Raw genomic sequence first — 25,355 nt, forward strand, 5'->3', positions numbered from 1 at the left:
TCGATGAAATTACTCAGATTTATGCCCCAAAACCAAATGAATTGTGCCCAATTCTTTACGATTTTTTATGTTTGGATGTATTTTGCCAAAAGGATGGTTATTCTGGTTCTTTAGGAGTACCCCGATGGCCACCGGGAAACCCGTAATATGGGACCACAAAGTTTTAGCACCAAAAGTAGACATGCGACGGCTCAATCTTTATAATTTTGAATCCCAGTGACTCTGCTAGTTCAATTATAAATAAAAAGCCACTTTGGTTCTTCTGGGCCACCAAAATAACCCAGCAATGACCACCGGAGATGCCCGTATTGTGGGACATTTAAATTTTTGTACCAAAACTAGTCATGCGACGGCTCATTCTTCATGATTTTGGATACCTGTGACTCTTCTAGTTCAATTATTGATGAATGACCACTCTGGCTAATTATGACCGAATATGTTCAGGGTTTCCGGAACCGGGTATGAATGACTAAGTGATTTGAGAATCTTTATTCACAGTCAACGTGAACACCAATTCAGCAATATGAAGATTACTTGTTTAGTTACGAAACTACAGGTTGTCAAAGTATGGGTCTCTAAAGGGACTTTTTTTTACAATATAGTAGTTTCCCGATGGCCACAGTTACCAAATCCGGATCTCCGGGAGGGTTTCTGAAACTAGACATGTGTGCCTTTCATTTCAAGCCCAATAGAACTAAATTCGGTCAACACCTTGGTCAACATACTGATTTTTGCGAAGCTGTTTTAAATTTTCGGGTCGAAAACGACCCTAAGTTCCAGAAAAAACTCGCATAAATTGGGAAACAAAATGCTGCACTCGAAGACGCGAACTGGGTTGATTTCCATGACTCCTGTCTTCATGAAAAACTCGTTTTACACTTTTACAAATTTACTATTCGACATGTTTATTGGATTTGAATTTTTCATTAAATCACGAAATTCTTTTAGCAACACTCAATTGTCTTCACATAATTTGCCGGGTGGCATAGCACCATCAGCCGAATCACTTTTTCAACAGCCGAACTTGAAATAGCGCAGAAGTGAAACAAAACGTGACAGGAAATTTCAAACGCAGCCACCCAGGGGCCAACCACGGGGCCCAGATAGCCGTAGCGGTAACGCGCAGCTATTCAGCAAGACCAAAGCTGAGGGTCCGTGGGGTTCGAATTCCACCAGTCGAGGATCTTTTCGGGTTGGAAATTTTCTCGACTTCCCAGGGCATAGAGTATCATCGTACCTGCCACACGATATACGCATGCAAAAATGGTCATTGGCATAGTAAGCTCTCAGTTAATAACTGTGGAAGTGCTCATAAGAACACTAAGCTGAGAAGCTGGCTCTGTCCCAGTGGGGGGACGTAATGCCAGAAAGAAGAAGAAGAAGCCACCTGCGTGCACAGCCTGCTGCGATCATCATAGGATCCGGCTCCCTATTAGGCAGATTGATGGATAGTGGTGCTTAGAAAAAATTTCAAGAAATCGATCAAGATGCAATGATTTTCTAAATAGGAAATCTTAGGATAATTTTAGAGGAATTCAATACAAGACGATACGTTACGAATTTTTTTCCTTAAACCAGGGAGGGACAAAGCAACGCCAAATTCTCTAAATATTACGGACACTTAAGGCCTCAGTGAAGTATAACCCAGCATGGACCATACAAAATAAATCATTTTGTATGATTTTTTAGCGTTATCGAGCGTCGGAAAGCCCTTAACTTTTCGGATGGTGGGTAAAGAATACGCGTCCGCAACTTGAATAATTTTAAATAAATCAAAACGTGTGGCCTTTTCATGATTCTTATTCCGGACGCTCCCTCACTTTTGCCTCATATTCAGGACGCTTTGATTCGAATTACGGACAGCTCATGATAATCATTAATGGAACAGTCAAATCATCAATTGAAATCGTTCAACCACTTAAGAGACGTCTAAGGTAGTTGGGCATTATAAATTTGCAATTTTAATGCCAAACATCGGTCATGGAATAATTCTCAAAGTAATTCCAACGCAGAATTTTATTTGATGAGTGCTCTTCAGGATATTTCTCAATTCAATACCCTGATAGCCCTACATGTTTTTCCTCTTCTAGAAATCTATCTACGATTGACTTGGTCTTAACCGACTCTAGTCATCTTCGTAGCCATTTAGTTACTCATGCTGATTTTGATTCTGATCATGTCCTTGTTACATTTCAAATATCCCATGTAGCGATTCTGAATCCTATCAGCTCCACCTTCAATTATTTCGAGCCGGCTGGAATATATATGAAACATATATTGACTCTAATATTTGATGTTAACATTTCTTTACAAACAAAACTTGATATTGACAATGCTCTTGAAACTTTAACAATTCCATTGTTGAAGCCAGGAGCATTGCAATTCCAAAATGTGAAGTAAAATTTGTATCCGTGATTATAGACGATGATCTTAAACTCTTGATCCGTCTTAAAAACGTGAGGAGAAGGCAATTTCAACGCACTCGCGATCCTGCTATGAAAATTATATGGCAGGAAGAAACAAAAATTTTGAAAATAAAATTTCTCAATTGGACCCTGGCTCTAAGCCCTTTTGGAATTTATCTAAAATCTTGAAAAAACCTCAGAAGCCTATACCGGCATTGAAAGAGGAAAACAAATTATTACTAACTAATTGCGAAAAAGCTCAAAACCTTGCTATGCAGTTTGAAAGTGCGCACAATTTTAATTTAGGACTTACTAGTCCAATTGAAAATCAAGTTACTCAGGAGTTCGAAAATATTCTCAATCAAGAGAACGTTTTCGAAAATACCTGGGAGACTGATTTGGAAGAAGTGAGAACTATTATTAAAAATTCAAAAATATGAAAGCTCCTGGCGATGATGGAATTTTCTACATCCTCATCAAGAAACTTCCAGAAAGTAGCTTATCATTTTTAGTTGATATATTTAACAAATGTTTTCAATTAGCATATTTTCCTGACAAATGGAAAAATGCTAAGGTTGTTCCAATTTTAAAACCAGACAAAAATCCTGCAGAAGCTTCTAGCTATCGTCCAATCAGTTTGCTTTCCTCCATCAGTAAACTTTTGAAAAGGTTATTTTGAACAGAATGATGGCCCACATCAACGAAAATTCAATTTTTGCCAATGAACAGTTCGGATTCCGGCCATGGACATTCGACCACTCATCAACTTTTACGTGTAACAAATTTGATCCGTTCCAACAAATCTGAAGGCTATTCTACTGGTCTTGGGTCTACTTTACATTGGGTTTCATATCACCAATTTTCAATTGTCTGTAATGAAATACGTTCCTAATTGATTTATTCTTTCTATTTTCAGGTGATTCGTATTGATAAACCAACCTGTCTTCCTCAATAGAATCTACATCCAATAAGAAAAAAAAATTCAACATCAATTAAGAACATTGTGGTGTTTGTGAATTTATAAACATTTACTAAAGAAAAGTGAAAAAAATCTCAATCGATTCAGTGAAGTGTCCATCTATAGATATCCCATTTCATACCCCTAACCAGTGCTTGAACAAAACCAATTCTGCCTGTTTCACCAACGTCATTGTGAATAGAATGGCCCCACCCAACAATGAGTTTTTCATCTGAAGTGATTGTGCCACGTGAAGTGATCGAGCAGGATGAAGGTCGCGGTCAACAGCAGCAACAACAACAACAACAACCTACAAAACCGCTTATGGATTGGGAAGCACCAGCAGCACAAGGTCTTTACGATCCACAAAACGAGCATGAGGCTTGCGGCGTGGGATTCATCGTGTCAATCGAGGGCAAAGCCAACCATAAGGTACGGGCACCGCCACCGAGTCTTCAGAGCCAGGCATCTCCGCCCTTCCGGAGTGCTCCTCTACGCTAAAGTGTAGTTCAGTCTAACACGTGCGCCCTGCGTACATCTTGTTCATTCCGCAGATCTTACGCGATGCCCAAACGCTGTCGATTCGTATGAACCATCGCGGTGCTTGCGCCTGCGACAACGATACCGGTGACGGTGCCGGTGTGTGCACCTCGATTCCGCACAACCTGTACGCCAAGGATCTGTGAGTTTTGATCTAGATTTTGCTAAAAATTGTCTGAAGTTAAGTATTTGTAGAATTTCTTTAAAAATTGATTAGACGGATATTAAAAAATGAGTTTGGAGAAACGAGAATCTGAAAAAAAATTCAGTGCCTCGTACTCTCGTGTTGTGCGTACATATTTTTTTTCTGAATCTTTGAATTCACAACTTTTTTCAAAAAAGTGGGGTTTTAAAATTGTCACTGGACGTTTCTACGGAATGCGCGCTTTCTTCCAAGGGTGAAATGGTTTGTGTTGATAATTGCATCGAAAGGAGCAATCAGTTCGATGCTTTAGTCAGATTTTCAGAACATTAAATTCAAGCAACCTAGGCTCTTCTATTCAAGTGAAGAAACGAACGGAACAACTGCCAATCGTGGTCGGTTGTTCCGAATTTGGAGGATTTAGGCAGGAGATCTTGAACAACATTAGGGAATTCAAGGTTTCTTTCCAAATCGCAAAGAAAGGAGACTGCTGCGTTTTGCCAGAACCTCTTAAAGCTCGCGAACCTCTTCTCAAATATCTTGAAGGGAAGAAGCACAAATTGTTTACTTATGACGACAAATCTGAACGTTTTTTCAAGGTCGTCTTGAATTGTCTCTCAAGTTGCTATGAATCACCCGAAGAGATCAAAAATGGAATAAATGATTTAGGATTTGGATTTACCTCAGTCCAAGTAATCATTATGAAAAAGAGAACCCACTCTGGCATTCGTCGAAAAGGGCATTCCTGTTGTTTAGTTCACTTTAACAAAAATGATCTCAATAGAATTAAAGCTTCAGAAAAAGCTAGACTTGTGTTCGATTTCCGTGTGACATGGGAACATTTCAATAAACCTGGAAACCTGAAAATTTCCAAAACCCCACTCAGTGCCAAAAGTGGGGTTCTGGTATTGCCGCATGGATGCTAAAAGCATGATTTGTGGTCTTGTGGACGTTCTTCTCAAGCTAAGGACGTTTGTCCTGTGAAGGAAGATACCGAAAAGTTTGTATTTGCGAATTGCGGGGGCAACGATAAGTCTTACTTTTGAGATTGCTCTTCGTACTAACGAATTGTTGAGTCTCGTGACAGACAGATGAGCGGGAATATTTATCGTACCCGTAATCCCTCAGGTAGAATCTCCAGCAATTCTCATTTTCCACCAGGTATTTTCTTCTGACAAGTAGCCGTTCAATTTATTTAAATTCGAATGTAAATACAATACGAAATACCTGGTGGTAGGTCATTTGGCATAAACTCGTTTGGCATTAAGCCGTTTGACATAATGGTCATTTGACATAAAATCGTTTGGCATAATGAGTTTGAAACCAAGAATTTCGTTTTAACGTTTCTATTGAATCTTTCTGATGACATCAGGCTGGTTTTGGAGTATATTGACACAAAATGACACTTTATTCAACAATCATATGCTCTTGGATAAACTAAAGCATATTAGGAAACTTATTGCCAATAGTATTTTTATTTATCCAGAAATTACCCTTCTTTCAAATATTTATTTCTTATGAGTTTCGCTATTGGAATAAATTTTTGTACTGAAGATGTTGATATGTTTAGCACAAATTTACCCTTCTTTCAAACGTTCTGTTTTTTAAATATGATGTTACAATAAATATAAGTTTAAAAACCATTGATTTAAAATTTAAATAAATTTCATCTTTTTTTATACATAGGCTGTTCTTTGGAGATATATTTTTATTGTTTCCAGCTGACAAAAGGGCGACATTCGATAACATTGATCTGCTCAAGTTATCAACGAAAAAAGACAACGATTACTGCAGTCACTTCGATGCGTTGTGCTTCTTTTCCCCAAATGTTGTTCCCCGATTGTCGTTTCTCTTCTTTCTAACTTTTTTCATTTCAGGTGGTGAACGAACTGGCCATCTAATATGCATCCTTCTTTATTTAATTGGTGGTTCTTTTGAGTTTTACAACCTCCGCATTTTTGCCACATGTTTATAGCCGAGAATGACAGAATACCTCCTTCTTTCGATTGCTTATCGTTCTTTCTTGTTCACCATTCAGCCACTAAAGATTATTATAGCACCTATTTAAACTGCACCACTTTTCGGGAAACGGTCATTCGGGAAAAGGGTCATTTGAGGAACGATATTCGGAGAAACAAATTCGGGGAAAGTAGCACAAAATTCTGAACGCAATGTTCAAGTCTTTTCGTTTTATTATGCCGCAATAAATTTTGGCGTCCAATCTTCTATTGTTTAATAATAAGCTTTGCCTTCTTTTAAAAATAGGCGTTTTGTTATATCTCTGCTGTTCAAAATTTATTATTAAGGCGAAGTAGGCTAATTCATCTCACGATTTCGAATCAAAGAAAATCAGTTGGTTTTGCACTGACACAGCTGAAAAAGTATCAGCATACTTTATGCATGTTAGCGCGTACAGTGATCTTTTTCAGGTCAATATAAACTCATCAAGACTGAGTTTTATCACTTTGAATGCATGCTGAAAAGTTATCATTGTTGACAATACGAAAGACGGGCTATTTAGCCTTAAGTAAGCTACAAGTTAAAATTTTATTATTAGCTGTTTTTAATAATTCTTGCAAGACGTGCTGTTATAATGATAATTACTTTAGAACCTGCAATTTCAACATATATTTTTTGCAAACGCGTGATCTCCTTTCAGATATACTGGAAAAATATAGCCCAATCACAAATTATTCCTTCTTTTGAACTTCAAATAAATTTCCAAAATAAAAATTTATATGAATCGTTGAAAAGTTTTGCCACAAATATTTTCTTTTAAAATGTTTGTTCATTTGAGTTATGCATGTTGAGAAGATTTTTTTTTGCGTTAGAGCCTAATCATTTTGAACAAAAATAATCTCTTCTCTCGTATATAGACTGTTTTGATTATGCTGCAGTAATATAACTTTATATTAGAGCTTTTATTATTATGCAAATAAAATTTCCCTTCTTTAATCAAGTAATTTCATCAAGTGTTACGTCCAAACTAGAACAGATCATGATCTGCAGCGAAATATTCTATGAGCGTTCCCTTTATTAATAACTGCGAACTTTCTGGTGCCAATTTACTATTTCAATATTATATCGCAACAAGCTCAAAGATACTCTATGTTCTGAGATGGGAGAGAAAATTATTACTTCAGAAAGATCCACCAGACTCTTCACGAGTTTTGTTTAGTAATGCTCTCTAATGTCACAAAATATTTTGACATTCACAGCTTAGAAAATATTTTAAACGAACACCACGCTTGTTGAAACCTACCAAAAATTTTCTTTGGCTAGGTGGTGTTGATTCGGTAAAATCTTCAAAAAATCTAAGTCAATTATTAATGCTAAACGGACCATTATGCCAAAGACCATTATTACCGAACGACTTTATGTCAACGGTTTTATGTCAAACGACCTTATGCCAAATGGGGTACAATCAAAATACCTATGTCCAAAGTTGTCGCAGTAATTCGATTCCTCCTCTTCAAATTTTCTTCTCATGGTAATCGTTCGATTGTTAAGAATTGGCCGCAGGTTATTTCAATTTTGTCTACGGAAAATCTCAATAGGATTTTGATTTTCAACTGAAGAATTGAATGAAATGATTGATGCAATATTGATGCAATATTGATGCACATATTGAAAGCACCACTTAGGCTCAGCAGTCTAAGTTGGTGTGAAATTTACTAATAAATTAGCAATTGGAATACGTTTTCTAATGGATTCTAATATTTTTTGAATTTACGGTGTCCAGAAAGTATGGCACGATTTGTAATGAAAATCATAGTACTTTTCCAAACAATCAAATGTTTTTATATTTTTGTATTTTTCTATAGGCCAGCATATGTGATAAATTTGTTTAATTTAATAATCCTTTACTTTGAAAATTTTGATTTTAGAAAATCATTTCTTATGTGACCAGCACAGACCCTACATTTTGTTTTTGTTAAAAAATAACTAGTAAAATATGTTTATATCAAAATCTTTCGCCGTGATGAGTTCAAGTACATTGTAATAAGGATGTTTTACATAAATTTTTGTTTGAAATTTTATTAGGCTTTGTTAGAGAACATTCGAAAAAACTATTAAATTCAAAAATCTCGTATTTTTCTCTCCACATAAGACAACATCACGAAATCATGACTCTTCAGGTATTTTAAATATTAATAAAAATAATACATTTCAGATTTACGAAAGATTAATCCCTATTCTCTTGGATAGGCAACTTTAATTTTAAATTTATGCATGATTTTACGTAAATATAAGGGTTTATTGTTTGAATATTTTAAAATCGACCACGGCTGGAATAGGGTTTTTAGTTCCAACACAAATTTTACATGCTTAAGTTAAAAATTTCAATTTGAATAAGTGATAGTCTGATCAATTATCATAACGTCGCTGATAAATATATTTTTTCATATATTATTATACGCACTTTATGACACAGAACAAATGTTTTAAAACAAAGTCGCTCAAAAACAACGCGATTTGTGCAAGACTGATAAGAGATGCTTCAAAGAAATGTTACGTAATCAACACATTAATAGTTAAACTATTGATTAAAAAATCGCAATCTACTCTTTTTGGGTACAGTAATCAAATGTGTAAAAATCAGATTTTTATCTTCACTTGTCTTGAAATGGCAGTATGGTAAAGTCGTGCCCATACTTTTTGGGACACCCTATACTTTGATTTGGAATGCTCGTTTTTTGAATGGTAAAGAGGACGAGTCGATCAATTTTTCAACAGCTAATAACATATAGTTATTATTGAAACTTATTTGAAATCCAAACTTTTTTGTTTATATATATAGAGAGAGTGTACCAGTTATGGCTATAGTGGTTCCCTATTTGGCCATATGTGCCTTCTCAAAAACTTTCACATTCTGACAATCAGCTTGCTTTCCGCTATCATTTTTTTTTTTGAAAATGCTATTTTCAACAGTACTATCGTTAACATCTACGTGAATTCAATTTTTGTGAATTTGATTCGTTCCAACAATTCTGAAAGCTAGTCAACTGGTGTTGCTCTTCTACACGTAGAAAAAGCATATAACAGTGTTTGGAATAAAAGTTTTAATTGAAAAAAAAAAAAACTTTTTAATTTTCTTTAACATACATTGTTAGAATAATCCAAAGTTATCTATCAAAATCGTACACTTCAGGTTAATTATCAGACTTCCTTTAGAGCTAATGTTTCTCAAGTCAGCATTTTGGGGGCCAATATTTCTAAAATATTTTTACATTCTGGCTTACCTGAGTTACCTCATGGATTTATTTATTTGCGGATGACACAGGCCACAGGACAAAGATGTTGTATCATCTAAAGTAGATGCAAAATAAATTGCTTTTTTGGTTCTCGGAGCTCAGAATTCTCAGTTTATCACAAATCTCGTAAGGCAACTATGTGGTATTGGATTTCCAGCGCAATTAAATAAAACAAATGATACCCCTGTTATGACTAGCTGAATGACGACAGTTGCTGCTACAGTCACATTTCCAGTGGAAATTGTGCAATGCATCGTTATTGACACGTTTCGGTAGTTAGTTTATACAATAGAATATTTATCGAATTGGCTGGGTACCTACATAATGAGTTGCATTAGCGGTTGGATACAATTTGATTATTACCTAACTAGACAGCTTAGTGAAATGTTCGATACAACTATCATCGAAAATTATATGATTTAGCGTTCTTTCGGTCCTTTTCCGGATTTTTCTAGTTAACGACTGAAATCATCCCGCAACTTGCCAGTCATTCTTGTTTTTTTTTGGTAATGATTGACGTTTTCAGAATCTGTCTCTTCATGATGAGTGGCATATAGCACGCTCGACAACCAGCATCGCGAGGAAAAAACATTTATCTTACTGTGGCTGAAGACTAATAATGCCTACCAATTTTGTGCACTTGAACTTACAATTCGAATTTTATATTGCTGTTACTACAGGTGCCCATCACAATGTAAACCGACACCGTCAGTCGGTCATAGGAAAGTTATTTTTAAACGTGTCAGCATTTCATTGCTCCATTTTATTGACCGAGCTTATAGAATTTCACAACTTTCCGATCCTGTTTCGTGCAAGCTTCCTTATCAGATTAAACGTATCTGCTATAACTAGCTATGAACCCTACGAACCGGCTGATTATCGTCATAGATGATTTACAGCAATTACGCTAATGAATGTTTCATCATCTTTATTGATGGACATTTGTGGATCCGGAATTCATTATTTCCAGACAAACCTTGAAGAGTATTTTATTTGCACAGCTGAAAAATCATTTCATTCAAGAATCACAATGCTAATGTAAATTTAGCTAATTACATGATTTTTTTTAGTGAAAGTACTCTCAGAGAACTAAGCTAACAAGCAGGTCCTCTATGTGATGGAGATGTGGAGAAAAAAAATACAAGGTGTTCCCGACAAGTGGATTACAAAGGGACGGGCTCGGTTTAGTGGTTAGAACTCACGTCGAGGACCTGGGATCGAATCCTATCCCCAAGATAGTCACTTATGACAAAAAGGTTGAGAGGAAGGTAAAACCGTTGGTCCCGAGATGAACTAGCCCAGGACTAAAAATCTCGTTAATAAAGATAGAAAACAAAAAAAAAAAAAAATGGATTACAACAGAATTATTACTTAGTTTGTTTTTCAATTTGCAAGTTTTTTTCAACAAAATGTATTTTGATTTTGGCTGATTATTAGGCAAAGTAACAAACATTATCACAAAATTTCAGGGCAACCCAACCTTCGTATTTTGTTTGGCGATTTTTTTATTTCTAAAGAAAATGGAAAAAAAAAACATCTTTTGATATAACTGTGATAAAATTTTTGCTGTTATCCTCTGATCGAGTTGTTTGTCTGTGAATTGCTTTTTTGGTTGTTGAGCTCTATATGAAAAACATTAATTAATTTCACAATATCATTAAATGCCGGACAACTAACTGGCACAAACATCTCTGCTCAAAAGATCGTAGGTACCCACATTTGCAGAATATAATTAACTCAAAGCAGAGCGAGAGCATTTCCCGTGACAAAAAAAAACAAGTGAATAATGATTTATTTACCACAAAATATCACTCGCGTTTCACGTGCTAACGAAACAACAAGATTCAACGTCAATTAGCGAAAACCAAGTCCCAAATATATTGCAGTTCACTGCCACTAGTTCCCGAACAAATACGTCCATTCAGTCAAATCTTACCATGTGACCCGTTTCGTGGTCCCTGTGAGCTCCGCATACATTTATCACAAGAAATGCTGAATAACCGTGGAATTTTAAATTCATTTCGTTGTGACGTCGGTCCGCAAAAAACGATTGTCGCCCATCAACCACATCAACTGGTCAGTGGTCGACAAATATCACGCTCCCGAAGCATGATCATCAACAGCGTTCACGGCGCACTTCTCCCACTATCATCTCTCGGGGCATCGCTGATTGATGTGTAAACCGCGCGCCACAAATCAACTGGGGTACGTTTGTTTACGGGAACACACTTGATGTGAAAACGTGATATTCTAGCTGGTATCTGGTGTCCTTTCCAAATACAAGACTGCAATCGGCACCAGACTGTGCGGAGTTTACAAGCGACACGTGAAGTGGGTGAAATGTGATTATTCAAGGGAGGGGCTGTTATCATTAGCCTCCTATCACCAATACCCAATACTTATGTTAGTGGCGTAACCAGGTCTATCAATAGAAGTGGGGTAGCAGTATCCAATAGTTATGAAGGTCTCGAAACCGATCAACTTCACCAAAACTAATCTAGAAATTCAAATTTGGTTGTAGTTGTAGTTTTTTTTTTGTTGGAAAATAGAAATATCTATAGAAGTTTGCTCGGAAAATATTTCCCAAGTACTCCAAATGACTCTAAACATTTCTTAAGAATATCAACAAGAAGCTCTGCTTCTCGGTATTCGAAAGAAGAGGAGAAGTTTATTCGTGTATTTCTTATGCGATTTCACCTGTAGTTGAAAAAATCTATGATTTTTAAAGAACTTTTGCAAGGAAAATTTCGGTGGTATGGAGGAAGAACTTCAGTTTTAAGAAGTTTCGATATATTTTACGGTAGATTATGGGACAAATGCCTGTAGAAATGTGTTTTTGTTAATGAAATAATGTTTAAAAATCAAATAGGCAAATTCTTAGAAATTATCTGGAATTTATGAAGACTATCCTTAAGGAAATTTCTGCAAATGTAAGCAAGATTTTTGTTTTGAGAAAATTCTTATTTAGTTTCCTTACGATAATTCAAAAATTTTCTTTTTGATTTTTTTACAAGTAGTTTCAGAAAGCATAATATTGAAATTCGGCCCCTGCTTTTTCCCAAATTTTCAGTTATAGTGCCAACAATGAGTCTGTAGATTACACACAAAGTTCAGGAGACACTACATGTGATAAAATTTGACACCTAAAGCATCTGGGAGCAATTTTGACAATTGTGCCAGGGATCATGTTCCCTTCCCGAGCCATTTCGTGACATACAAACAACATTTTATTTTTATTTATGTAGATAGATAGATAGATAGATTGTAAATTTCTGCCCATACTTTCTAAGTTATTTTTTTATGTTCAAACAGATGCCAACCAGTACATTTTTCTGGTCGTGAATAATTAAATGAGTATCAATTACCAAATTTACTCAAAATCTGAAAAGTGCATTCCGATCACATGAAAAACCATAAGGTCTTCTGAAAAAAGAATCGTTAATCCAATCTCTCAACTGCAATCGTTTATTAATAACTGTACTCTAAAAAAAGTATGGAAAGCCGTTTAGTGCTAGAATCCTACGGAGATGAACTAGCCAAGGGCTGAAAATCTCCCTAATAAAGATAAATAATAGTAATAGTGCTAGAATATTGAAATAAATTTACTGGAACTTTACGATTCAATATTCAAAAGTTTTTGAGGGGGTAAACTTAAATGTGTATGTGGTTAAATGCATGCAGTATGCACTCACGATTAGTGAATAATGCTTCTACGCTAAGAGGATTTGTTTTAATAATGCAAATAGAATTCAAAACTACATAGTTGCATTTTGCTCAAAGTATTATTTGCTTTTAAAACCCAGTATATGGTAATAATGTAATGCCTACCCCGCGTAAAGGTGACTACTGTTGTATATTCCATGCATGCAAATAATTTTCAAGAGCTTGCATATGAGTTGTTAATGTGGTTACTTAAATTTATTATGCATAAATAAACAAATCAATCTATATTGTAACTCGTATGGATTGTAATGATGGTTGTGTGAAAAAATAGCGAATCAATTTTAAAAACTGATCACGGTATATAACGTTGTTAATTATAATGTTTCAATGGGATAATTCTTTATAAATAAATTTGATGAAGCACATAATCCTTTATTAGGAGAAATGGACAGACATTCTCCTGATTCTCAATTAACTCCTGATTTTTTTTTCATCTCCGTTTTAAAATAATTTACATGAAAATCCATGCTTCTAAAGGGTCATATAGTCGTTGTGGTAAAAGGTAGCTGATCAGCAAAACAATGCTAGGTGTCTAGGTGTCCACTATGATAAAATACTGCTTATTACTTAACCTTGGGTTGCTGAATCTAATGCCGTTTTCAAAAAATATTATAGTTCGTCTAATTTCCGAGATATTGCTTCTTTTCAACACTCATTTCGGTGCTGGAAAGTAGCACTTTTCAGTACTGATTTAAATGTCTGAGTCTTTTCAAACGGTATTGATCTAGTGTCTACAAATGTCTCAATAACTTGCCAATCAACTACTTATTCTATACCGTTGGGTGGTCCGGATCCGATTCCATTTATTTGGAAGCAGAACGTTTCAGCGGGTGTAGAGGAAGCTCTAGTATGGTCAGTTGGAAACCCAATGTTTAACGCTACAGTTTGCGTGCCATATTAATAGTAACTGTAATAGTAGTTTACTGAACAAGTTACAGAATGATGATTTTTACAGCACTGCATACTTCAGTGCAGGAAAGTAGGCCGTTTCATGACAGATTGGCGTGATGAAAAACAGCCTATTACAATGAGAAATTGCAAAAAAACATAATTGAAAATTATTCGCGGCATCTTACCTGGTCTGTCCTTTAATGTAGAATGAAATCAGTGGGTAAAATGAACACCTTAAGGAAATCATCGTTGTTTCTGATTGAAAAACGAGGAATTTGTTTAGTTTATCGCACAACATACAAAAATAGGGATGTAATCTTATAGCAGCGACATGGATTCAGACTAAAAATAGCTAAATTTTCACATTTTTTCATCGCTATCAAAAAGCGATGCAAATGTTCATTTTACCTGCCACTATGTGGGTAAAATGAACAGCGGTTGGTGGTAAAATGAACACCATGCAAAAAACGTGGACAAACAAATATTTCTGAAAAATTTGCATTGCCCCACCGAAAATACCTCCATTAATGATTGTAACCATTTCAAAAAGAATTCTAAAGTATCAGATTAGACATTCATATCATAACGATATTTATCCCTCACTGAAAAACCTCAAGTCGTTCCGAGCTAAAAGTATGTCAGTTCTAATTTTCAAACATGGTTTCTAAAATCTTAGATTTCGTTGATATTTCAACTTCAATTGACCTACGTATCAACTTGAAACACTGAGATTTATGGCTCTAAATCGTCCGTGCGTGATAAAAATTCATCAAAATTTGTGTTTTTCTCGGTAAAAGGCACGGTGTTCATTTTACCACCCCTGTTCATTTTACCACCACTTCCCCTATGATTGGGAATGTGAAAATTATGTGACAGACTTCTGCTGTGTGTATATCTACAGCCTACCTGATTGAAAAGCACTCAGCGTATAACTACGCATAGATGTCCACGTGGGTCATCCTAGAAACAATCCGATTGAAATGGGAATTTTTTCGTAATTGCAAAAAATGTTTGTATTCAACTCGTTGCAAAAACTCGATTTTTATCACTCGTCGTATTTATCCAATTCGGCGAGCCTCGTTGGATAAATGCACGACTCGTGCTGAAATAATCATAATTTAGCAACTTGTTGCATAAATAACTATTTTGATTGTTTAGACAAGTATACTGTGTACAGAGGCCGCGTCCACGTTCGAAACCATGGGTAGGACAAACGATTGGAAAATATTTTGTGCCACATTGAAGCTAAGAAAAATTTTAATCCTATGGAATCCTAGACTGGAAATTTCAAGTTACCGTATTCAAAGGGCTTAAAATGCAAAGGGGTGTAAGTGACCAATTTTGATCGGTTTTGAGTTGAGGAAATTCTTCTGTTTCCAAGCGTTCTAAAGATATTTTCAAGTGATTTATCCCGCTCAATAGACGAAATAATACATGATTGTTAGAAAACTGGCTTGTTTTTATTTTTTGGCTCTCATACGGAATGAAAAATTTCAGTTAAAGTTCGAAGTAGATTTTTTCTCAAAAACTGAGTTTTTTTTCACTGACATCCCTTTGCTTCTAACCCTCATTTTCACGCCAGACTACGCAAATGGCTTAAAATAGGAAATTAGAGACCTATTGCCTGAAAAAAGAGACTTTAAAAGATTCAGAAAGAGGCTGTGAAGAGCCGTAACAGGAACCAAGAAAACAAAACGAAACCTATTAGAATCCAGGAGTTCAGGCAGTTCCTTCTTGAAGAGTTTGATTCTTCATAGCATCAGAGCAGGCATTTCAAGATCCAAGATCTTTATGGAATTACGTGATTTTTCCCCAGGAATTTCATCTGCAATTTATTAAGATAAAATGTTTAGATGTTACTCCCGCAAATTTTTCTAAAGAGTTTGACTAGGGAATTTTGTTTTGGGATGCCTCAAGAATTCAAGCCTAGATTTACCCAAAGAAAACCACTGAAACAGAATTTCTTCAAAGACTCATCAGAATTCCTCCTGAAATTCTTTGTGAATTTTTTTCAAGAAAGTCTCAATTCCTCTCAGACTTTATTCAATGATTAATCAACCTTTCTAGGGATTTCTTATAAACTGTCTTTGAGAGTTAATATAAGATTTTCTCTAAAGATACCTGCAACAATTCCCTCAGAGATTTCTTTCTAAGGTTTCTTCAGAAATTCCTCCTGTCATACTTATATTTTTCTCCAGGAAAATGCCAATGAATTATTTTAAAAGAATAAATCCGTGAAGAACTTTTGAAGAATTCTGAAGTTATCTCATATAAAACTAGTGGAAGTATTAAAGTTACTATTAATCACCAATGATCTCTGAAATAACGCCTGAACTTTTGAGTAAGTTGCAGAGGATTTCCTAGATAATGTGCTAAGATAAACTTAAAAACAAAATCAATCGAGTCTCGGGATAGCACTTTGCAGGATTTTCTAAAGGAATTCCTCGAAAAAACATTGGAAACAATCTCTAAAGAAGCTTGTGTAGGAATGATCGGAGGAATTATTGGGAAAATTGGTATAGTATTAGCTGGTGTGAAAACTTAAATAAATTTTCAGAAGTTGCATGAGAATTTTTAGGAAACTTTTTTTTAAATGTTTGGAAAAACTGCAGGAGTAATACTTGGATGAAATGCTGAAGAAATTTTTAAGTAAATAAATGTTTTTTTTTCGAAGAACCCTTAAGAAATTTTGGATTTCTGGGATAAATCGTTGATGTATTCTTGAACAAATCCACATGAACAGAAGAAATTCTTGCAGGCTTTCTTGAAAAAAAACCCACAGCGATTTTTTTTTTCAAAAATTTGAAAATAAACCTTTGAGGATTTCCTCAATTCTGTAGAAACCTGTGGAATCTTAGAAAGATCTCCTAGAAATACAACTAGAGAACTCAGTTGAAGAGATAGTGAAAAACATAGCTGGTGAAAACTCAATGATAGGAAATTACTGGAGGTAGTCGCAAGGAAACCTGGAGCATATTCTGAAGAAATTCTTCTAAGCATCCTTTGTAAAATAGAATTTCTGGGAAAATTAGTAGATAAATCTCTAGAATAATTTTGAAAGAGATCCCTGTAAGAGACCCTGGAAAAATCTAAATAAAAACACTATGATAATTCCTGAAGCTATTCTTAGGGCAATCTGAGATAGAATTCATGAAGAGCCTGTTGGACCCTTTATAGTCTCTGAAATTTCTCTGAAGCATAGTTTAATTTATTTTACAAGCTTTCTGCTGATCTTATTTTTTATTTTTTTTGCCAAATCGTGGGTAGGACAATCCTTACCCAGGTGTTTTTGTGCGTAGTACATGTCCTACCTGTCCTACCCACTTCCCGCGCCACTGGCTGTATATATACTGTAAAGAAACAATAAATTTTGTTTACAGAATACAAGCTCCTTGAAAAATACGATTTAATTTCAATTTAATCGTGCAATTTAAAGAATAATATATTCAAAATAGTGGCGTGGTAAGTGGGTACGACGGGCAGGACAAGTACTACGCACAAAAACACCTGGGTATGATTGTCAAAAGATTGTCCAACCCATGATGCATTAAAAAAAAATATCTGAAACTTATTATCTGCTCAAAATACATAGAAACTCGATCAAGTACGATACTTATTCTTTTGAAGTATGAAAGACACGATAAGATTTTTCATTGTTTTCTCATGCCTATTGAAGCGTGTAATTGCCCCAAAAGTTCTGGTTCTGAAGAACACCCCGAAGATCAAAATCTAAAAGCATCACTCGATAATAACGAATACTAGATCAATACCACCTAACGAGCTGATCAGATTCCATTTATTTGGCGTCGGTGAGTCACTGACCGCTTGCTGAGTAGATATCATACAACAATCCTCCTACATTCATTTCCGTAATGTACGATGCTACCTAAACTCACAACAATAAACCCATTACATAAACTCAAGGATTATGAGTATGGTGAATTATAATTTATATTTTTTATAATTTTATTATGCTAGGTATTGCACAGAAGTTTGAGGAATGAAATTTTGATATTATCTTCAGACGTTTTATCTCAATATTTCGATTTGATGGACAGAACTTCGCTTCATCTCGGGTAGGAGGAAATTCCGGTGTTCCAATCTTGAACCATCGGATAACTATGGAGTGAATATAACCATTCTTAGTACAGTCGACTCTCCACAACTCGATATCGAAGAGACCATCGAGATAGGGAGATATCGAGAAAAAGAACAATTTGTTAATGAACACTAGATTGAAAATCACTCCGTAACCAAGAAAATTTAAAACAAACAGACTCCATTTCGTCTCAGTAAATTGTTCTGAATCACTTACATCTAGTCTAGTAACTTTTGATAATGGGCGGGGCATATGGAGAGAAAATCGGGTATGAAAATCACATCGAGATAGGGATATATCGAGATAAGGAGAGTGCACATGTATGCAGAATGAAGGGACCGAAAAAATCATCGACATAGGGAGAGATATCGAGACATAGAACATCGAGATGTGGAGAGTCGACTGTAATACCACTCCCAACGGTCATAATCGGGTCCGCCACCCACCCAAATCTTCGCTATCTATGAGGATGACGGTGAGTCGCTGGCCTCTTGCTTAGTAGATATCATATTATCATTATCCCTTCCTATCCCAGTAACGTACCAAATTGGCGTGGCCGGCAATGGAAACTTGCATATCTTCTCAACTTTGAACTTTGATCGGATTGCTATTCACTCCAGAATAGCTCTCCATAAGCTCTCAGTATGCAATCTACGAATTACTCAGTTACAACGGAATGCAATTCCTGAAAAATGATTGGATTAAATTCTCACTGATATTTAGTGACATCTTTCATGAAAATATTTAGACCAAATAAAGAATATATTTAAAAAGTTTTGTTTTTGCAGCATTGTTGTAGAGATTCCAGTGAAATATTTGAAGGAGTTTCTGCGCGATGAAAAGTTTATCAAAAATCTTCAGTTTATCATGAAAATTTGTGTGATTAGTCGCGTCACTTTGCTGCAAAGAAAAAATAATACACAAATTCACAGATTTTTCACTGTGCATCCAACTGTTATCAAGTAATTGATGAGAAATTTAGATCAACCTATATTTTTGATATATTTCTGTCAAATTTGTTCAAGAAAACTGATTAAAGCAGGAAATAAACATGAAGGATAATCATATTTTTAATATGAACGATTACACAAGTTTATCCAATGAATGATCATGAAAACAAAAAGCTTTCTTAGTCTTGTGATAACAACTGACATGAAAACGAGGGGGTAAGAAGAAAAGGAGCGTGATAAAACCTAGCTTTGAAAATATCTACTTTGAAGTTTTTTCAGCAATTTTTATTCTATACAAGTCAAAACATTAAGCAAACTTCTAAGCATTAGAAGGAGAAGGTAATTTGAAGCAAAGGGCGTAAGTGACAGTTTTAAATAAATTGAATTTGAAGTTTTTTCAGTTTTTTTTTTTCATTTCATAAAAATTGTATGAGAGGTTCTGCCCCACGCTTGACAATTTTTTAAGTGCACGCCACTCTAAAACCGACCTAAATTTAACTCACACCTCTTTGTGTTTGGGCCCCCAAAATATAGTCACTTTCAATTTCAAGCCTAGATTTTTATAGGATTTATTAGCTTCACTGAGCATTAGAAATTTGCCGGCGTTTGTGCTATCCATGGTTTCGAACGTGGACGCGCCTTTGATTCAAAACGAAAGTTGAAGTCCTATTTTGCATGCTTGGTGGATTAGATTTCCAAAAAGGTTGAAAAATCATATTTTAAATTTCATGTAAACATAAATGAAATCAGTATTTCATACAACTTTGGCGACCTATAACAAAGTTGTGACGTGCTGTAACATTTCTGAGTACGACATCAGATTTAGCGACCCCAAATCTACTAGAGACACATAATTTGATCCTCGAGACACGCCAACATGTAATTTTTGTTACGCTGTGTTATCTTGCCACACGATATACAAATGCATGAATTGGTCATTTTGGAAAGAACGCTTTAAATTAATAACTGTGGAGGTGCTCATAATAGTAAGCTGAAAAGGAAACTCGGTCCCTGTTGGAATGTAAACCAGAGAGAAGAAAATTTCCCGACCACAATCACATATCAAGATTATTACACATTTCTAGCAACACTAGTTAAAAATCACAGAAGTTGACGTAATGTTGTTATGTATTTGACATTGCATTTGAGAGTTTGTTGGCAATTACATCCACAGTTATGAAGTAACATAATTTGCAATAATTTTGTTATTTTGCGACATCATTGAAATACATTCTGCATTGATTTTGCTAAAAATATTAAAAGATTTTTTATATTCTTGTTTTATATGGTGAAAACTTTGTGAGAATTTGAACTAGGTATATGTACCGTTATGTTTTATAAAAACTGTACCGTTGTGTAAATAATAAATGAATGATAATAACTTTGAATGCCTTTGATTCCAATGTACTAAAACTGATAATGAACATTCAATGTGGTATGCGATACGCAGTATCAAAGTTGACCCTTTTTAGAGTACATGATTCTACAATAATCTTTCACACCCAAAGAAAGTTTCAGTAGAAAAACAAAGACAAGACGTTTTCTTTTGAAATTACTTGTCAATCACGCTGTATACTCACCCAAATAAAAGTTTAACAATGAATACTCCGAATGAGTGTCACCGTCTCATTGCATATCGCTAACGCGATACGCTTGTCATGACATGTGAAAAAATATTTGCACTGCACATGATACCTGCCGCATTCCTCGGTAATTAGCATTGTCGGTCATTTCAAAGTCACCCTGACCGAGTGACTGAAGTGGAACTGTGCCATCCCAGCACACAGATTCGTCCCAATAGATGATTCATGATCAAAGTCAACGAAAAAAGAGACAAATTATCTGCACGAACATCCAGTTGGAAATTGGACGTTCAATGAACCAATCGTTTCTAAAAAGAAAAAATAAATCCTCAGACGTAAAACCAAAACAATTCAAATGCCATGCTCCAACGACGTGATACCGGCCGCCGGTGCCAATCATAATTATCTCACGGAATGATGGTCGAAAAAACTGCGCTATCAACAGACAACCGGATTTTTCCAAACCCCAATCGGCGCGCGGTTCTTTTTTGCGAATTGAAAAGTGTTTCAAATTAGCGCTAATTTGACACTGGTGAGCTCGTTCTATGACACCGTTTAATGATGTTGATCCGTGGCGGCGTACCGCTCGACACTGTAGAACAGAAGACTGATGGCGGAATTAAAATGCCATTCATGAGAAATGCCTTTGCAAACTGCGAGCTGGGTGCCCCAGAGCCCTGGTCGTTGGAGAGATAAGACAGAAGCTACGCAAGGACGCTGCAGCGTAGGTCGGAATAGCGTAGGGAATAGCGCGCTTGTCTGGCTTGGTCTTATCGAATACAAGAATTTGCGCTGGGTCTTATCGCGCACTTACTTCGCCACGTGTGTAGGAAAGAGCGATACCTGTGTGATTCATTAGGGGATTTTTATCAACATACATTGGACTAGCTCGAATGCACTTAAAATTGTGTAAGCATGATGAATCTTCTTCATTTTCTTGGCATTAACGTCCTCACTGGGACAGAGCCTGCTTCTCAGCTTAGTGTTCCTATGAGCACTTCCACAGTTATTACCTGAGAGCTTTTTTTGCCAAAATTGCCATTTTTGCATTTGTACATCGTGTGGCAGGTACGATTATACTCTATGCCCAGGAAAGTCAAGGTAATTTGCATTACGAAAAGATCCTGGACCGACCAGGAATCGAACCCAGACACCTTCAGCATGGCTTTGCTTTGCAGCCGCGGACTCTAACCACTCGGCTAAGTAAGGCTCCATAAGGACGATGAATGTTTTCTTTAAAAATCAATAAGGCAAATGAGACGAACACTGCACAGACATAATCAAACCTGTTGATACAAATCATCTACGTCAACTACATCCTGTCTGGGTTATTGATTCACATGTTTGTGATTCTGTTTAGTTTACACTTCTCTTGAAGCAGTGGTCTCCAATCGTTAGTTAGCTACATTCAAGACGTTCAACGGATGAGCCTAACATCCACATTGTCACTTTATGACTTATGTTTTTAAATAATAAAACTGAGTACTTGAAAAACACTGGCATACTGCAATATTATGACGACACACAGAGTAAACATGATGCACAAGGAATAGCAAACCTTATCACCTTCACTGAGCTCTCGCTATGGCGAATCGTTTAATTTAAAGACAAATAAAAAACAACTTTACAAGTAGCACGTGACTGCACGATGCCCGAGCTGTACCCGTTATCTATTGGTGTCTCATTTGCGTTTATTTTTACTCTTTCCAGGGCATCCCGTGGAGTGCAGCTACCGGAACTAGGTCGCTATGCCACCGGCATTTTCTACCTGGATAAGAACACCCACGAAGAGGCCAAAAAGGACTTCAACACGTTGGCGGAGAGCCTGGGAATACAGGTGATCTGCTGGCGTGATGTTCCGACCAATCAGGACGCGGTCGGTGCCGTTGCACGCAAGAGCGAACCTCTGTCGCAGCAGGTCTTCGTTACGGCCGATGTCGACGAGGAGACGTTCAAGCGCCAGGTGTTCGTCCTGCGAAAGCGAGCAACCCATGAGTTGGTCCGCCCTGGACGACGGTTCTACATCTGTTCTCTGTCGACCAAGACCATTGTCTACAAGGGTCTGTTCACCTCGGACCAGCTCTGGGACTACTATGTTGATCTCATTAATCCGGATTTCTTGACCTACTTGGCGTTGGTGCACACTCGCTTCAGTACCAACACGTTCCCCTCGTGGGAACGCGCCCATCCGCTACGTGTCTTGGCACACAACGGAGAAATCAACACCCTTCGCGGCAATGTGAACTTCATGAAGGCTCGCGAAGGTGTCATGAAGAGCGAGCAGTACGGCGATGAGCTGAAGAAGCTCTACCCAGTGGTGGAACCGAATCTGTCCGATTCGGGCTCATGCGACTGTGTGTTGGAGTTCTTGACCCAAGTGGGAAATCGATCGCTTCCGGAGGTAATTCCACTAGTTTCACCAGTATACTGCAGTCCGATCCTAATCGTGTTTCGTTACAGGCCGTGATGACCATGGTACCGGAGGCGTGGCAGAACGATCGCACTATGTCGCAAGAGAAGCGTGACTTCTACCACTGGTCCGCTTGCGTTATGGAACCGTGGGACGGACCGGCCCTGATTTCCTTCACCGATGGGCGCTACATTGGAGCGATCCTTGATCGAAACGGTCTTCGTCCGTCGCGGTTCTACGTGACTCGGGACAACCTACTGATCATGGCTTCGGAAGTTGGTGTTTATGACGTTGATCCTAAAGACGTCACCCTCAAGGTAGAATATTTGGAATTTGACTTATATGCTTTTATTTTTTGTAGATCTTTATAACTCATACACACAAATCGTATCATCACATTTGATAGGCCCGAAAGGCGCATCAGTGGCGCGTTTCGTGAAACAAAGCCCATCAGAGTCAAAGATTAACCGGTAATTTTTAACTCTGGTAGAGTTAAGTGTATTTTCATTGTTGCTCTTTTTTTGTTAAGGCTCTCCCTCTAAAACACACTTGCCGTCCCACCAGAACAAAACGCAAAAAACGATTCTAATCTGTCCATTTCCGTTCTCTTTTGGAATCGAATCGTTTGTGGTTTGATTACAAACTATTACACTTATTAAAAAAAATCAATAGAGTCGTCTGAAGCCAGGCCGTATGCTTTTGGTGGATACGGAGAAGAAAGCACTGATTCAGGATGTGGAGTTGAAGTCGCAGATTGCCAGGTCCCGTCAGCACTCGGAATGGTTACAGCAGCAGGTAAGCTCGTCAATGTATCTTCAAATGATCAACTTCGTTCTCAAATTACAGCTGCTCGTTTGTCCATATGTGACTGTCCGTCGTTCATCTACCAGGTCGCAAAACTAACCACCACATTCTTCAACCATCTCATGATCTCTCACGAGAAGGCGTACACGGTTGACTGTCATCCATCACTGCAACACCAAATATCACATATACTCGTTTCGATTTCGAACACGCATATAACACTGAATTGAGACATGGCCTTTTAAAATTATTAATCGTTTCTCTGTATTTTCTCTCTGTTTCATCCCTCACATTTATCGCACAAAACAAATATTTCAAACAAAAATATGCAAACAATTCTTTCGGTACAATCTAACCCACTCCAGATGGTAAGTTTCCAAATTGGCTTCAAAAAATTGTGTTTGTAGATATGTAGATTTCGATTGTTAAGTTACGTTTAATAGTGTGACCGTTTCCAACCATCCCATCATTCCGCTGATTTCACAACAGGATGTTTGCGTTATGGCATGACCCTGCTGCATCTCCTTGCATTTGATATTAATAACTACTGTTCCGGAAATATGTGGATACATCTTGTAATGAAAAGAAATCAAAAGCAGATATTGATTTGATAACAAAAACTATTTCTGTAAAGTAGACTAAGACTCCTCTTAGAAAAAAATCATGAATAACGTGGTTCCATACTGATAACGAAAGTATGGCCAAATATCATGGACGATAAAAATTTTAAAAAAATTGTGTGTGTACAAAAAAATGGTTTAAAACCAGTTGAGATCACGTGATATATGAACATTGAACAACTCGAGACTGTAGACTAAAGACTCATTAAAATTCGCATAGCACTGAAATGTATTCAACGACTTTTTGATTTATTTGGCCCTTAGAGCAACTTCACTGATGATCCATTTTTCAGTCCAAATTTATATGAAAAATGGACCTGTCAAAATTAAATAGACCAGTGAAAATAGACCAAATCCTTCGCGTATGCACTGGTTGTTGTATTTTTTTTTCGATCCATTTTGAATGTTGATAAACAAAATCAAACAAATAATATTAAATCAGCAAAATTCTAAAGTTAATTGCCGGAAGCTATAATTTTTCACATGCTATTTACAGAAAGGTTGAAGAACTGATGCTGTGGAAGAATTTATGGAAGCAACTTCGAAGTAATTCCCGGTTGAACTTCCGAGGAGTTGCTGGATGAAATCCAAAAGAATTGCTGGATGAAATACAGAAGAATTTCGGGAGGGAATCAAAAAAATCCAGAAGGATTCCAGGAGGAACTCTGAAGGAATTGCGAATAAATTCTAAGACTTATGAGAAAATCCCGGAAGAAATCTGGAGGATTTTTTGGAGGGTCTAGGAGACTTCTCAGAGTAACTCAAAAAGAATTCCTAGAAGACTTCGGAGTATTTCTGACATATAACTGGAGGAACTCTGAAGAATTCCTGGAGGAACAATGGCCGAAATTTAAAGGCATTACCGGTGGAGCTTCAAAGGAATTCCCAGAGGAAATTTGAAAGAATTTCCGGAAGAACTTCAAAGAAAATCCAAGTTGAACTCCGGAAAAATTCTTGGAGGACCCTCAAAAAATA

At 36.6% G+C, this 25,355-nt stretch overlaps 1 protein-coding gene across 2 annotated transcripts in view; it reads left to right on the forward strand.

Moving 5' to 3' along the window:
• The window catches only part of LOC5565246 (putative glutamate synthase [NADPH]), a 49,879-nt gene that overhangs the window by 13,470 nt on the left and 11,054 nt on the right, over positions 1-25,355 (forward strand). The window contains exons 2-7 of one of the 2 annotated variants that reach the window (XM_021841419.1): positions 3,322-3,795; positions 3,918-4,045; positions 22,257-22,947; positions 23,007-23,273; positions 23,629-23,751; positions 24,126-24,128. In XM_021841419.1, coding sequence (XP_021697111.1) covers positions 3,583-3,795; positions 3,918-4,045; positions 22,257-22,947; positions 23,007-23,273; positions 23,629-23,751; positions 24,126-24,128 — 1,425 coding nt within the window. In that variant the 5' untranslated portion in view covers positions 3,322-3,582. The remainder of the gene's footprint in view (positions 1-3,321; positions 3,796-3,917; positions 4,046-22,256; positions 22,948-23,006; positions 23,274-23,628; positions 23,752-24,125; positions 24,129-25,355) is intronic. The other variant, XM_021841420.1, reaches the window with a different exon arrangement.

This window comes from Aedes aegypti, chromosome 2, assembly GCF_002204515.2.
Source record: "Aedes aegypti strain LVP_AGWG chromosome 2, AaegL5.0 Primary Assembly, whole genome shotgun sequence".
NCBI classification, from domain to species: domain Eukaryota; kingdom Metazoa; phylum Arthropoda; class Insecta; order Diptera; family Culicidae; genus Aedes; species Aedes aegypti.